Source organism: Micropterus dolomieu, linkage group LG21 (genome assembly GCF_021292245.1).
Source record: "Micropterus dolomieu isolate WLL.071019.BEF.003 ecotype Adirondacks linkage group LG21, ASM2129224v1, whole genome shotgun sequence".
Taxonomy (NCBI): domain Eukaryota; kingdom Metazoa; phylum Chordata; class Actinopteri; order Centrarchiformes; family Centrarchidae; genus Micropterus; species Micropterus dolomieu.
Genome location: NC_060170.1, coordinates 18,511,105 through 18,527,435, shown reverse-complemented (window position 1 = coordinate 18,527,435; position 16,331 = coordinate 18,511,105). Strand labels below are relative to the sequence as shown.

Sequence of the window (16,331 nt, the reverse complement as noted above, 5' to 3'; positions counted from 1 at the left end):
TTAAAAGCAAGTACTATAACCACAACTGTACACTAACAATGTAATGTTTATTTAGAATAATGAAGCAACAGTCCCCTTTCATACTACTTCTGTAGTTTACTTTTTAAAAGGCTTATAGGTTTTTTTTATATATGGTCTATAGTTTTTGGCAGTAACTCAGCGGAGAATGTTCTGTAGGCAACATCACGAGCCAGATGTTCCTTGATTTACTTTAAACCATTACTCATTACTAATAACTTTTTTAAACCTTGGTCTCCGACATTTCCAGCATTGTGTTGGACCTATACAGTCTGTGTTGGACAGATTTGTGGCGGCCCGCCACAAATAAATGAACGTATAGGAAACACTGCCTCTCCTCTGTCTCTGCTGCTCTGTTGTTGCTGCTGCAGTGGTCTGAATAAGTGGAACCAGGACGCTCTGTGGCTGTGCCTGGCCGGCCGGCCAGCCGGCCGGCTGGCACACTGCAAAAACAAAAATCTTATTAAGATTAATTATCTTAATTGAAGGCAAAATATACTTGTTTTTTGTCTGACAAGATATTTCTTCTTATCAGGCGGCTTTTATGTTAGAGAATTTCACTTGTTTTAAGTTTTTTTGGCCTTAAGTAGCAAGTGAAATATTCTTGTTCTGTTGGCAGATAATTTAGCTTATTTTAAGTAATATTTCCCCCATTTTAATGCTTTTTTCCCTTGTTTTTGAGAGCTCAGTTTTTGCAGTGCACCGTTAGCCCTGCGGGCGCTTGTGGAGCTTCTCAACCCCGAAAATGTATGAGCACATTTTCAAATCGCCATCAACTTTGGTAAAACTGCCAATATTCAAATTCTCCCAAAAGTGTATTTAGTGAATAAATAGCGTGCAAAACTTAAATAAAAGCTGTTCGCCTCTTTCTCCTTTACTTTCCGCCGCTTCTCGTATGAATGCTTCTTCTACAGTCAAGCAGTCATGGCAGACAGTGGAAGCACTTCCTGTAGTGCATTACAGTTAGAAATAAGCAACCAGAAATGTTCCTAATATAAAGATTGCTATTTCTCGCTTAAACGGCATCTATGTAACGATGCGTCGACCATGAAATTTCACTTCAACAAATTTTTATAGTCGATGTCGTTGATTACATCAACTAATCATTGCAGCCCTACACCATACGTATAAAAGCAATTTCAAGATGAACCATAAGCAATGACATCACTGATTTCTTAATTTTAAAAGCTGGCTCAATTGTTTTAAATTGTGGAGATAAGAATAAAGAGTCAGCTGGTCCATTTCTCTAAATTATTACATGGATGAAGAGTGTATGATAGTATTGAAGTATTTCTCTCCCTCTGCAACCACAATCAACATCTCTCCTCTCTCTTCTGTTCTTTCCAGGTACAAGTTGATTCGCCGACGAGTCATTTGGCTAATAGGACAGTGGATCTCTGTCAAGTTCAAATCTGACCTTCGACCTTTACTGTACGAGGTCATTCTGAGCCTCATGCAGGATCCTGATTTAGTGGTAAGGCAGCCACAGGCTCTTTTTTTTGGTTAACTGTTTATTATGACTAGAGTGCCAGCTTCCCCCAGAAAACACTGGATTCATAATGGCAGAAATGGGCAGTTAGTGAAAGTGCACAGTCAGCTACACAAACACAGTTCTCTGCCTAACAGCGTGGAACCACAGCTATTATGCTGCCAGCCTTCTACAAACAAAGCCTAACATAGTTAGTCAGGTATTGTGGGAAAGTTTTGTCATCTGATTTCTATACATACATTTGAGATTTTCTTTAGTATTTTTTCACAGAGGTAATTTCTCATATTTGTTTTGATTAAAAAGCTAAACCTTTTATTTACTCATTAGCATTTTTATGAATCCATGGCCTTGATAAACCCATTTGTGATCCTATTTGTGGAAAAGAGTTCATAGTAATCTTCACCTCAAATTACAATTCGCCATCCTTGGGTTTCTTGCGTCATGAGCCATGCACATGATTGATGTGTTTTCTTTTAACATAATTTCTATGAAGGAATGTGAAAAATTCCATGCATTATTTACAATGCAGTTCAACATAATCCCACCATTAGACTGAACCTTAATGACTAACTGGGTTCAATCTCTCTGTGTGTAATTGCCTCTTACTTTACAATACATCTTTGTGTGGAGTAACTTTCAGATGTATGTTTACTTCCCTTCATCTCAATTGCAACACATAATGTGATTATAATGTAATTAGGATTATGACATAATTAAGGTAATAATTCATGTAGTAAGGGAGAGCCCATTGAAACACCATGCTCTGATGATTATTATGTGATGGAAGGAAGCATAAACGCAAACATTTCTGCAGCTCTTTAATGTTGCATGTCCCCAGTTAGGACATGTATGATGCATACTCCATCTGGGTACTTTGTTTATATTAACGGTGCAGAAGTACACATGCTAACATTAACGATGTTGAATAATATACAGAACATAGGTCTGTAGCACCCTAACTTTACCTAATGCCACCTGGTGCAATGGATATCAATGAACTGAAGCAAGTCACATCTCTGTGAATCATTAGCAGGCAGCTACAGGGGTATTAAACATGTGTATGTAGCATTATATGGATTTAGCCAGTTGTCTCCCTTGGCATTGCACATTCAGTGGCTCATCTTGAAGCCATTCAAGAACATACATGTCACAGAGGTCCACAGGTTATATAATTTTCTTTATATTTCTAATTATTGGGCAAGTTTCCATGTAGGCAAAACAATTCATTATTCAGTTTTCTAGTCCACCTTCATTTTAGCCCCTAGTGATGTGACATGGATGTGGAGATTATTCAGAGAACTTTACATAAACATATCTGCTACCAAACCAACTAATATAATAGTTTTAATCAATTAGTGAACTTTTAATGGACTAATGGAGAAAACTGCCCTTATCAATCAGTCCAGTTGGTTATCAGTATCTCTATTGCTGTTCTGTGGTCTTGTTTTTTCACTTCAGTGAATTACTCAAGATGCTTATCTCTGACCTTTCAGTTTCTGTACTTTTATTGAAAGGAGTAATTGACAAACAAGATTTATTGATTTGCTCCTATGAACATGCTTCAGCCCAGCCACACAATGTCTTATAAAGTGTTTTTTTTTAACAAGACAGACAGAGAATATAAGAGAGTGAGAGGCAGCAACAATGATCTCTTCATTAATGTAGTTCTACTGGGAAAAACTGTAGAGTTAGTAGAGTTGTAGTTTTATCAAAATGTCATTTAACACGTGGGCTGAATGGGTTTCAGATTAAGTGTCAAAAACATGTTTAAACTAACTGCTGCCTTTGATTTCTGCCTTTGATTTCCTAAAAACGCAAGTGTCTTAATTAATGGGGATGTGCTTATTTAGTAGAAGAAAGAACACTACAAGCTTGGTAATATAACTGATAGACAAGCCTGTACCTTAAATGTGATTAATGCAATCTTCAAACACACACGAAGAGTTCGTTGGCATCTATCAATGACATTCATGAGCTGAATCTTCATTTCCTCCAAAATAGTCTCCTCTTCTCTCCAATAGCTGCATTCTTCTATGATGATTACTCAGATTCTGAGTGAAGACTAAAAATAAACTCAGTGGCAAGTTTAACTCCTTCTGTTTTCAGGCCATTTGCATTCCCAGTGGGAGGTAATAATGTTTTCTAGAATTTGCGACGAAAGCCAGCTTTGACGGCATCAAGCTGTGATGTTTAGTCAGCAGTGTGGCCCATTTCTGCTCATTTTTCCTCGACTGCAGGAACGCTTTGAGGCGTGTTAAATATGAATTTTTGCCTCATGATTTTAACCCTATACATTTGAGTTTTTGGTTCTCTTTCAAACCTTGCTCAGTATCTCACTATGGGAAGCACCTTCTATCTTGCCCAATCACGGAAGCTCTAATACGACCACGTCTGTTGGGAGACAGACCAATCACCTTGAGTTACACAGACCAGCTTGCTCCCCCTTGATAAATGCCCGTGGCTCCCACACAGCATTCTTCCTTGTGAAGATAATTCGACCTCCTTAGCTGACGCAGGCCTCAGTCAGTCACTGAGCATAGATATCTGGTATCAGGAATTTTTTTGGCCAGGAGGGTGGTTCATATGGACTGCAGCCTCCTGATAGTCTGCAGTCTGGCACTGCTAGTTGGGCATCCCCACACACATTTATTTTACTGCCTGTATGTGACGGCACCTCCACTGGCGTACTTGTCCTCAGTGTGGGTTGATGGTTAACTGTGTGCTAGCCCACAAGCTAGGGCTTGTAGTGTTTACCCTTCTGGGTCGAGGTGTTATGAGCTTTGGAGTGTGCGATTTGGGAGTCATTGGTCTGTTTTCCTGACAGACATGGTGGTATTGGTGCTTCCAGGATTCTATAGTGAAATTCCTTTACTACCCTGGTAACCAAAAGTTACTGTACGGTAAATACACAATTGCGACTGACATCAGTTTTGAACCTCAAATGTCTACTGAAATTGAAGATCACAAACTGAACAACAAGGAGAGGACAGTGAATTGTAATGGGCCTTTTGTTTTTAAAAATTGTGTTGAATACACATTATTTGTCTTTTCCCCAAAACACAAACATTTGTTGTCATTGTCTTACAATCACTGTAAAATTATTATTTTTGTGGTTAAATATCTGAGACACACAAGCAAATCCAAAACACTAATCATTAGTCATTTCTCTCTCTTAGATTATCATGAGATTGCACTCTGTTTTCAGTGATTTTAGTGATAAGCCAGCTCTAGCAACAATTTGTGCGAATTATTGTTTCCAGATAATGCTTGTTTAATGCCTCTGTCTATGAGGCCACAATGAAACTTTCACCCACTGCTGGGCTGACTTAGCCAATGCCATCTGTATTAAATTTATCTACAGCCCATGTAATAACTGCTGTTTGAAAAGCGGTGGAGCACTGGTTGAATTATTATTGAGTGTGCATTTATGTTAACATGCATGCAGTTTGGCTATAATTTACCTTCCTACCAATTTTTTGAGATCTGGTATTGCTTTCTACTGAGTTGTTTCCAAATTGATGCTTCTATTTGGTTTGTTTAGATTCAGTGAGGTGGTTCAATGTAATTTTCCCTGATTAAACATTTAAGCACTTTTAAATTCAGTTTGAACCTGCTGCTTTTTAGTATCCCACAAAGACAGTTTGAGACTGAATAATGTGAAGCAAATGTTCTGACTGAATCATTGTCAGGCATTGTGTGTGTGTGTGTGTGTGTGTGTGTGTTTGAGACCCATCTGACTATTTCATCAAGCAATCTATTATCTTCTACGCTTGCGGTGGAATAGAAATGCAGTTTCTGTCATTAGTGTTTGAATTGCCAACAAGGCCAGTGCTGATGGCAACTGATGGGCCTCGTTCATCAACATACTCCTTTTGTTGCTTGTTAATCTATGCAGCATTACTAAAACATTATTCTGTATTTTATGGTGTTGCAGGCACAGGGGCGAAAAATTTGTACATCTCAAAATCCATCTGAAATTATATACTATAAGCAATTTCAGATCTTGAATGTACATTTTACAGTGATCTTGCTTATCTTATGTGGACGTATAGGATGAGTGTTTGAAATTCTTGTGAATGGAGCACAATTAAGCCAGTTTATCAGTTATAATATGTTTGATTCACAATGATGTGAAACATGCTTTCATGTCTTTCTGAATGAATAGGAAATTTTATGCCATGCTGTTCTTAGAGAGAAGATGAAACTTTACCATGTTGAGACAGTGCCAAACCCATTGCTTGTCAAATGTTCATTATAAATAAGTTACACAGATTTAAACATCATTCTGTACAGATAATGCAAATAATTTCATCCATGTAATTGTGTCAGATGTGTTTCTAATGACTTAATTTCATGCTGTGTTCTAGTAAAAAAGTAGTTGTATTTACATCTGGTCTCAATATCACATTATCGAAAGTTCACATTAACGCGAAAGTTCCTCAAATGGCCACGCAAGTCAGTCTGCATAGACCCCTATATTAAAATGCCCAACCTGGTACAAAAATGGTTTTGATCTATACAAGGGGTGGATTTTTATACAGCTTACCAGTTTTAAATCACATTAAGGCTTAAAGTTATGCATAATTAAGGACATGGTGGCTTTAAGTGACAGGTGGGTGCTGTCATAGGTGGCTAGCCTCTAGGTGGTTAAGCAACCAGGCTTTATACGGTCCACCTCATGACATATGCTCCTTTGACAAAACAATGTTAAATCATATTGTTGCAAGATTTTAGCCTGTTGTTGGTTTCCTTCCTTCATTAACGCATACCACACCAATCATCATAAATCATCATACATTTTAAAGCTGAAGTTTGTAACCTTGCTGTTATCATCCTGCTGCAGTCTGGGCTAAAGATATGGTAGTTGTATTTTGTGGGAGTTTTACTTTTTTGAAAGATTGCTTCTCATTTACATTTGTCACTTGGGAAATGCACCAGCTAGTGAAGTGTGATATTACTGAGCTTATGCTTTGGTTTGATGCACAAAAATGTGATCACGCATAGAAGTAACATCCAGAAAGTGGACTTACCTTTGAACTGATTGACATTAAAAGTATGGAAAGTGGAGAGCCCAAAAAAGAGAAATTCCAGCTACTTCTATGGAGATGTGTGTTTTAAGAGACTAACCACAAAAATGAATATATTAATGATTTATGGACTGAAAAATAAAATATTTAACAAACACATTTTCTTCCTGCAAATGTATGCTGTCTTCCAAAATAATCTAGGCTTTACTATATTTAATAGATGTGAAAATGTGTACATATTATTTATTTTTTAAGTCAGTATTATGCAAAGCAACTCACCAGTTTTTTTTTCTGGAAGGGCCAGGGTGTATGGGTCACAGAAAAACACTTAAAGAAATGGTATTATGCTCATTCAGGTTCTAAGTCTTATTTAGGGGTTGTACCAGAACAGGTTTACATGGTTTAATTTTCAAAAAACACCGTATTTGTTTTCATACTGCACATTGCTGCAGCTCCTCTTGTCACCCTGTGTTGAAGGCTTTGTTTTAACTGTGGAGTGATACTTCTTGTCTCTAAATGATCTTTGTCTGGAGTTGCACATGCACAGTTCCTAGTTAAGGACAACTAGCCAATCAGAAGCAGAGAAAGGCGGGTCAGCGAAAAGCCGGTAATAGCCAATCAGAAGCAGAGAAGTGCGGGTCAGTGAGAAGCAAACACGGCTTTTGTTTCAGCTGTACATGTTGCCGACTAGCTTGGCTGGAGCAAGAGTTTGAGTGGTGAGTTATTAATCTGTAACAAACATATCTTTTATCCATAAAGTTTTAACTGGGCTCTGTCTCTACATCACAGTAACAACTCCATGTCCATTAATTGTCTGGAGGGTAGCAAGTGTTTGGAAGGGAGAGGAGAGGTTTTTCCACAGGTGTTTTTGAGGGTCTGTCAGAGTAGCCGTTTGGCGAGCGTTATATGTGGCGCATTTAGCTTTCTTCCCTGCAGTCATAAGGATGAAAGGGAAGCGGCTAGACTACAAATGAGCTGTTTCCAGGCAGTTGTTACATCCCAGCTCACTAGGGGAAAAGGGACGTACGCATAAACCAGATGTACTTGGTACGGTGGAAGTTATTTATTTATACAAGAGAGTTGACAAGGTTTCAACAAACTAAAGTTGGGCAAGTGGGTGCTGTGAAAACGAACTCAAGATAACAAAAAAAGATCCCTCCAAAACAGGGATTACTAACTCGAAAACCAAAGTGAAAACAAAACCTCTCTATTTTGGGTGTGTCAAAACAAAACACTGGGAGCGCAGCACCCCTAAACCTAATGTACTAAACAAGGGAAAATCCTACGTGTAGAGTGGGTGTCAGTACTTATTCTTAAACCTAGCCCAACTCTGCAGACACACGGTTAAACACAAACTAACTCAAGTGTGTCTCTTAACAAAAACAAACACTTACTGACTCTCAGTAGTGAAATAAACTGCTGCAACAGAGTCTTTAGCTAAACAGCTAACACAAAGACTACTCTCAACAAAATAAATACTGACTCTCAGTAATAGCAGTAACAAACACAAGCAGGCCACAGAAGTGAAGCTGCTGCAACTAGCATACAATATACATACGTTAGGCTCAACACAAACAGTGGTCGGCACAGAGGCAAAACAGTTAAGGACAGAGAGCGCCCCTTGCATGGCAGTATGGTGGCTTTTATAGCAGCAGGCCTCAACCACAGCTCACAGATTGGTGGACAGTCTTGGGACTGCTCCGATCAGGATAGATGTAGGCGGGAGCAGACAGATCCTCACCGACACCAGCCAATCCTCAGCCGGGCATTGCACAGTCTGCTTAGCATACTGGGAAAACACATGGACAGTAACCAAAACACAGGCTGCTACCAGTGGCCATAACACAGTTCAGAGCAGAGTTCTTTGTGGGAGATGGGAACTCCCTTTGGGGTGGACTTTGGGCTTTTTCACTTTGTAAACCTATTACATGCACAAAAAAGGTATAAAACTCAATAAAGGAGAGGGAAAAAGCCAAAAAGCATAATATCACCTCTTTAATGACCTAGAAGGGTACTGAGAGAGCACAGACCTCCGCCGAGGCCAATGGTGCAGTCCTCTATGATATGCAAATCTGCAAGCGCAACCACTAAAGCTGCGTTTCCACCAAAAGTACCCGGGACTTTTAGTCCCATGATATACTTTTCAAGTAACTAAAAGGTTACTTCAGCTCATTGTTGTGTGCGTTTACACCGCGGTCTAAAGACCTGCAAATATTAGGCAAATTAACCAGCTGATGTGTGGGCAGGCATCATTATTTAGTAACCACTATCGATGAGCAAAATGTATATATGAACATCAAATTTGATTGGAATATAATGAAAACTATATGCTTGACCATTTAAAAAAAACAAACATTTTTTTGTTTGAGAGTATAATAAAGAGACTAAATAAATTAAAGTTCATTAAAATTTAATAACAAACTGGATAAAGCCATCAAGTTCTTAAAAGAACTCCAGTACAGAGAAAGTAATCAGCAGGTCCATTTCTTTTGGAGAAGAGGAGACCGACGTCAGCTACATGTAGAGCCCTCCTGACTGATGAAAACTTTAAACAACATCTCCGGACCCAGTATTTAGCGTAACTCCATCAGCTGTTAGTTGTAGCCTAAACACACCCCTGCGCGCTGGCTGCTATTTCTGAGCTATAAATTGAATGCCGATGTACGATCTAAGGCAAGACTTGTGTGTGCTATTTGACATTTGATCGTGATTTATTGGTTTGCAAACAATGGTAGAAAAAAACAGACATGCTCAGTGTGAAGCCAGTATTCTCTTCTCGACCATTCAGAAATTCACTGCAAGGCAAGCCCCACCCCCTGAATGTACAGGTAAATTTGGAAATTACTACCTCTCAAGCAGGGACCTTTTTGGGGGTAAGATAAAGACCCTGAAACTAAATTTAGACCCTGATCCCTGCGGTGGAAACGCGTCTTAATATATGGTTTAGACGTTCTTCCCTAAGAAAATGTTTTGTTATTTGACTTAAACTATGCATTTTGGTGAAACACACAATATTTTTTTGCCATGGATCCACTCAAAAATGTAATGGGTTCACCCTAGGTCCATGCCACACCTGTTCACCAAGTTTCCATAATCCATCCATCCATCCATCCATCTTCATGCCATAATCCTGCTGACAGATATACAAACTGCGCCAAAAACATAACTTCCTTGTAATAATGTAGCTCTTTTAGAGACAAAAAATAAATGACAATGCTTGAAAGACCTTTCATAGATTGGGTAGTGTTCACAACACTGCTCTCACACACACAGAAATTCACCCTCACTTATTCACCCATAGAGACTCCTATCTTTCGTACTATAAAGGTGTTGTGAAATTGTTGAAAGCAATGACGGCTGTAATTGAGTTCTCAGTCCCTCAGCTTTCTCTTTACTCGTTTACCTTCTTTAATCTCTTCTTCTCCATCTGACCACTTTCTCCCTGATGGACATTCCACCTCCATTACTCTGACACAGCTGGATTACACTGCTAGAGTGGATAAGACTGGAGCTGGCCACCTCTTTTTAACAGTAGACAGCCTGTAATTTAGTTAACATGCTGCAGGTGCATACTCATAGAAAGTATTTGCTTAAGAAGGCCTTTTGTAAGATTGAGAACTGTATTTGGTTGAATCTGGTTGCATTGCTGCATGTGCAGCTATATCTATTTCTGTATTTATTTTGCGCTCAGTCTATGTTTCTGAGCTTAGTTCACTACAAACTCAGTATATCTTCTTTCTTTGCAGTTCTGGACAATCCAGAATCATTGATAGAGGGGTAAAGGTGTGATTCTTAAAATGAACTGCATGTTTGTCTTTTTTTCCTCACAGGTGCGGATTGAGACAGCTACAACCCTGAAGCTCAATATCCTTCCCATACTTACCACCCCCACCACCTATAATTATTGCATGAAATACATTGATCATGCTATTCTTATTAAGCTTTAAATTTAAGCCTTGCAGCTTCTGAAGGCATACATGCTTTACCAGTCTGTTGTTAGTCAGTATCTATACATCACTATGCCAAGGAGTTTGATTTCATCCTTAACTCATGGCCACCTGTTGATGACTTCGAGTTCCGGACAGAGCAGTTTCTTCCAGTAAGTACTTGCAATTCTATATACTATGTTATGCTATATCATTATTATTGTGAAATAATATGTATATATGTGTGTATATATTGGGTGGGAATCACCGGAGACCCCACGATACGATGATATCGCAATACTTATGTCACGATATGATGTTGTGATTTTAAACATTTTGCGGTATGCTGAATATTGTGTAAACATATGTAGTTGCACATGAAGCAGAATTGAAATGTAGCTTTGTCAAGCTAATTTTGTCCAGTGTTGGTTGATCAGTGGAGCTGACTTTAATGTTGGCTTGGCCGTCAGCGGTTAACATTATTTCTGGATGGTGGCGTATAGGGTTGAACCCTCATGTTCTTGGAATTTTATTTTCAAACACTCCTTGCAAATCGCGTCATCATTTCATGTTCTTCTTCCCTTCCCGTTTTATTTTGTCCCAAATTCTTTTCCCAAGTTTTCCATTAAAATTTTTCTGATTTGTATGTTCTATAACAAAACATTTTGTCATCAGAAAGAGTGTGTAATCAAATTGTGGATGAATACAATTTTAACAATTCAATAAGAAAATATTACAAATATAATCCATAACATTGAATTTGATGTATCATGCAATATGCATATAGAAATATTCAAATTTATGTTCAGTTATTTATGGTGACAGTTCACAGTACATGTATTGCAACACTAGGACATTAAAATAGTTTAGTAATAGGGATGATTCACAATGAATGCATTGTTGCAATACATGTACTGTAAATTGTCCTCTGTTAAATAGGTTATTACTAAAGGGTGACCGATATGGGTTTTTGGGGGCCAGTGCCGATTATAAAAGCGAAAAAGAGCCGATTTATGAGCCGATACTTAGATTGTGAAAATGGTTTGGATAATAGATCCTTTTCCTGCCCAAACTACACTTAGAACAGGCCGATATTGAAAGCTGTTCTGTATGTGGGCTATAAAACCTTTTCCTAAATGGATTATGTTAATAAAATAGAACAGCCTCAACAGCTTCACATGTGAACAATTGCACATCAATAAATATTTGCTTCTAGGAGGGGCATCTTTTTTAGGCATCTGCAAACAGAGAGAGTGAGACAGAATAAGCATGTGTATTGTTACCTTACAGATAATCTGCCATAATAACTACTTTCAATCTTGCATATTCACATCTAGTTGATCTCTTTACCAGCACTCTTTAATAATATCCAAAGCTACGAGAAACTATTTCTCAACCATCTGGCTCTTAAACATGCTGTCTACGATACAGAGACCTGCTGTTGCAACAAGGACTTGCAACTATAACTTCGATGTATCACATTTAAAAGATGAGCTAACGTTAGCCTAGATGACGTTATCTGGCAGGAAGGTGTTACATTCTTGTTCACATCACGTTTATTTACATGTCCACTCTGGTTTAATCATTTCCTACACGCCGACTGTAGCTACAAACAAATGGCCCGCAGATATATTTTAGGATACATTACACGCTATAGTTTAACTGCTCAGTGACAAAGGAATTTCCCCTTGAGGATCAATAAAGTATTTCTGATTACGACGTTAGCGCTCCTCCACTGATAAACACGGCATTAGCTGAACTGCCTCACTGTTTCAGAAAGAAATCTACGTTTGTCAGCAGCGTAGCCTCCTACATCCACTAACGTTACCGTAACATTAAACATAACACATAACATTACTGCTGTGACGCGGGAGGAAGCCAGGAGAGTGCAGTGAAAAAATGTTTTTACAACTATTACCATAGTTGCCTACTGATAATTTCTACCCACGGTTCTTCTGCAGGACAGCCACCATGTGCTGCTCGAATACACACTATAAGTAGGTCTGACGGAGGCTGCTCTGACGTGGGAAACACCCCTCCTTGTTTACAAAGCTTGATTTGAAGGAGCAGTGTTTTTTCTGTATGTCTGGGTTAAGCACTGTGAAAAACAAACAAAAGCAAAATGCTTATAATGCTAGGAGAAGCCTTGATTTTTATAAATTACATCTATATTTTGGTAGATTCCACGATTTTCCTTATTTTACGGCTGATTCCATTTTGCAGTTCTGTTCGTGTTTTCTGCATCACAATCTCTTTCTCTGATGCCCCCATCTTTGTTTTGACCAACTTCCTACCAATTGCACAGGCCTGTGCTGACATCACCAGAAATTTTTTTTTAATTATTATAGTATCAATAAGTTTAATTTTGTATTTGCAATATTAATAATTACTTGTATAGCTGTGTATGGATACAGGATTCCCACGCAATTACTAGCATTAATAGCATCGTATAGCTGGGTTTTGATTGTTTTCTCCCACCCCTACTATAAATGCTTACGAGTGGAATCAAAATTTCACAATAATCAATGAATAAATGAACACCTTCAGGTGCCCATTTCCCCCTTTTCTAACTCTTAAATTCTCCTCTCTTTGTTCAGTACCTCGAGTCTATCTTCGGGCTTCTCTTCCAGTTGTTGCAGCAGGTGACGGAGTGTGACACTAAAATGCAGGTGCTCCATGTCATCTCCTGTGTCATCGAAAGAGTCAACATCCAGGTGAGATTTGAAATATCAAGCAAAGAAGTGTTTGGAACGTGAACATGTGAAAGGTTACTTGTGAAGCTGAGTAAAAAAACAAAACAATGTCTTTGAAGGAGCCCTTGTGTTTGACATCTGTGGAGATTGTGAGTTCTGAAGCTGTTAAAAAAATATTATAACACATAATAAGAAAACATCTGTCTGTTTTAGCCCCAGACCACCAAGGTTGTCTGTCCTCAAAGAAAGAGAGACATGAATTATTTTTCACATCCTGAGACACTGGTGCTGGAAAAGCAACTGTGATTCTTGACTCTTTGTAAATCACAATGCCTAAGGCAGCCATTGTTCTTATATCTGCTCTAACTTACCCTGATGATACAGTCTCCCCTCTGCCACTTCAGTGCTTTTGTGGATATATGGATTTTTTCCCCCTGAGCATCCAATAAGTTGTTCTAATCCACTTAACTGCCAACACTTAAAAAATTGACCTTCCTCTTGACCCCCCCAGGCTCTTTTCAGATCCGTTTTAAGCACCTTCCCTTGAACGATCTCTTGACTTGAATCTGTCACAGAAATGGCTTTCATCCTTGTGAACTGTCAGTCTGGTTAAGTCTTCCCCAGTCACTGGCCCTAGCTAAACTTCTCAGTGGAAGTCCTATTAATATTCTAACACTTCTCACAAGGGATTTTGAGCCCACAAAGAGTGGCAGCAGCTGAAAAAACAAGTCACTGAAACCATGAGTGCAGCTTTAGCTGAAATGAACATGATGACAGGTATGATGAGATTTAGCTCCTTTTTCTGCTATCAGTCTCACAAATGTCATCATAGGAGGAGTTCTGGGTCTGTTTTTCTCATTTTTTTGTCTTTCTCCTTGAGGCTCTATGTCTTGTTATTATTATATTTTTTTTTTTTTACTGTTCCCTCTGCTCCTAGCCAGTTCCTTTTATAAAGGTGTAATCGAGCGAAAAATCCCAGTGTGGGGTCTGCAACTCAGCCACATAGCTTCTACAGGGAATACGAAGAGGAAGCACAAGTCAGCAGAAGAAAAATTGCGGAAAACTTTTTGAAGTCTGTAATTCAGTGCCATACTCGGATGCCTTACAGTTGGCTGGCTGCTCAGCAACTGCACCTAAATCACAGTGTGCCATAACGTTTTCCAATTTCACACAGGAATGAGAGTGATAGCATCCTCTTGGTGTCTAAATACCCACACTTTTCTAGTGTTTGAAACAAAAGAACTGCATTTTAGAAGAAAAAAAAGGATGTATTTATAACTCAGGATAGAGAGAATAGTAATAAATACAGCCCCATTTTGTTATGAAAACAGATTGTGGTTGAAGTAGCTGTAGTATAGAGCACAGGGTCAGATAAAGTATGTTGGGCTGCTGACTGTTTTTTATTTATTTATTTTTTGTTTATGGGCAAAACCTTAACTCAGCCACTTGTCACCCCTTCAACGTGCCATTGACAGTGTACGTATTTGCCCATGGTAAATCTAGCAGGCACAGCAATTAGAGGCTGTAGAGGCAGAGGGGGAGAAGGGAAGCTATGAGGGGAAATTTTACACTAATTGCGTAGTTGCTTATTTTTATTTTATTCTATAGACTCAATGAAAAACACACTTTCAAGGCCAAAGCAGTTGCTTGAGTTTTCTTTGAATATACATAATACATTCTACTGTGCTGAGATGGGAACAATTTAGAGAACACCATTGTCCCTGTCACTGCTCCCAAATAAGGCTTTTATTTTTTTATCATCCACAGCAGACTCTAACATTACTTTGATAGTAGTTAAATACACTGTATTTGTTGTTGTGTGAGATACAGGCTGAAATTCACAGTATTCTGTGCTTGGCTTCTTATTCGTCATTTTAATTTCCTTCTGCTTCAGATCCGACCGTACGTAGGCTGTCTGGTTCAGTACCTGCCCCTGCTCTGGAAGCAATCTGAAGAACACAACATGCTTCGATGTGCCATACTCACTACTCTCATCCACCTAGTCCAGGTACGGTGCATCCTCAGGGTGGGAGATGAAACACTCAGTGATTGAGACAGAGTTCCTTTCAGAGTGTGTAACAATACTCATCAAAAAGTACTCATCTGGCGAACTGTGGGAGGCACTGAATCTGTACAGCTGAAAGGACTTGGATTAGCAAATTGTGCAATTTCACACTCATTTAGATTTTAATGTATGCAATATAATGCTGATATAAAAAAAAAAAGAAAAGTATTGGTTTTAAAGTTCTAAAGCTATTAAACATACAGGCGATAAAGAATGATAGGAAAACATCGTTCAATTCCCCAACAGGGCTGGATTTCACTGATGTGCATCAGAGGAGCAGCAATACAGGCAAAAGAAAGAAAAATGTGCACTGTTCAACAGTTTTATACTTTCCTCACAGATGAGCAGGAAAGCAGAATCCAAGTTATTAATGATGAGTCGAAATGCAGTTGGAAGAGTTCTCATGCGAAACTATCTGCATACAGCACACAAAATACCAGATGACGAGAGATAATTCCAAAAAGAGTGACTTATGACTTAGGGCCGAGTGTGTCATGGTTCAGGAGATAGAGTGGATCATACACTTGGCAGTTTGATCCCCAGCTCCTTCAGTCACGTCCAAGTGCACGTGGACAAGACACTGAACCCAAAATTGCTCCCGATGGTGGAAGATATGCAAAATAAAAATCATATTGCTATCATTTTGACAGAGATTGTGATATGAGAAATGATTTCTGCATCTTATTTTCACTGGAAAAAAATTATAATGTGATTTTTGCTGGGGTCTGTACCAAACAAGCATGTTCCCTTACATCTAGAGGAAATGACATGTAGTCCGTGGTATCTCTGTAGCACCATAATGCTAGATTTATGTTGTACATATTTTACCATTATCAAAAAACTTGATCTTCTGCAATTTCGATATTCCACTTGGCCATATTGCGATTCAGATCTACTTGCATGGTAGACCGCTGCCATTGGTGTGTGTGTCTGTAAATGTGTGAATGAGAGACAAAATCGTAAAGCACTTTCGATGAAATACACAATGCTTTCCATCCATTTACCATTTTAAAGAACAATTCTTTCAAAATTAAAATTTATGTCATTTTCCTGCCCCCCCATGTCACCTGAAATGTCATTAAAATGTGTATGACCTAAATGGACATGGATTTA

General features: G+C 38.7%; 1 protein-coding gene across 3 annotated transcripts in view; it reads left to right on the top strand.

Moving 5' to 3' along the window:
• Window positions 1-16,331, top strand: part of ipo11 (importin 11) — a 164,334-nt gene that overhangs the window by 63,338 nt on the left and 84,665 nt on the right. For all 3 annotated transcript variants that reach the window (XM_046034993.1, XM_046034992.1, XM_046034995.1), the window contains exons 16-20: window positions 1,366-1,492; window positions 10,365-10,398; window positions 10,593-10,633; window positions 13,058-13,174; window positions 15,048-15,161. In XM_046034993.1, coding sequence (XP_045890949.1) covers window positions 1,366-1,492; window positions 10,365-10,398; window positions 10,593-10,633; window positions 13,058-13,174; window positions 15,048-15,161 — 433 coding nt within the window. The remainder of the gene's footprint in view (window positions 1-1,365; window positions 1,493-10,364; window positions 10,399-10,592; window positions 10,634-13,057; window positions 13,175-15,047; window positions 15,162-16,331) is intronic.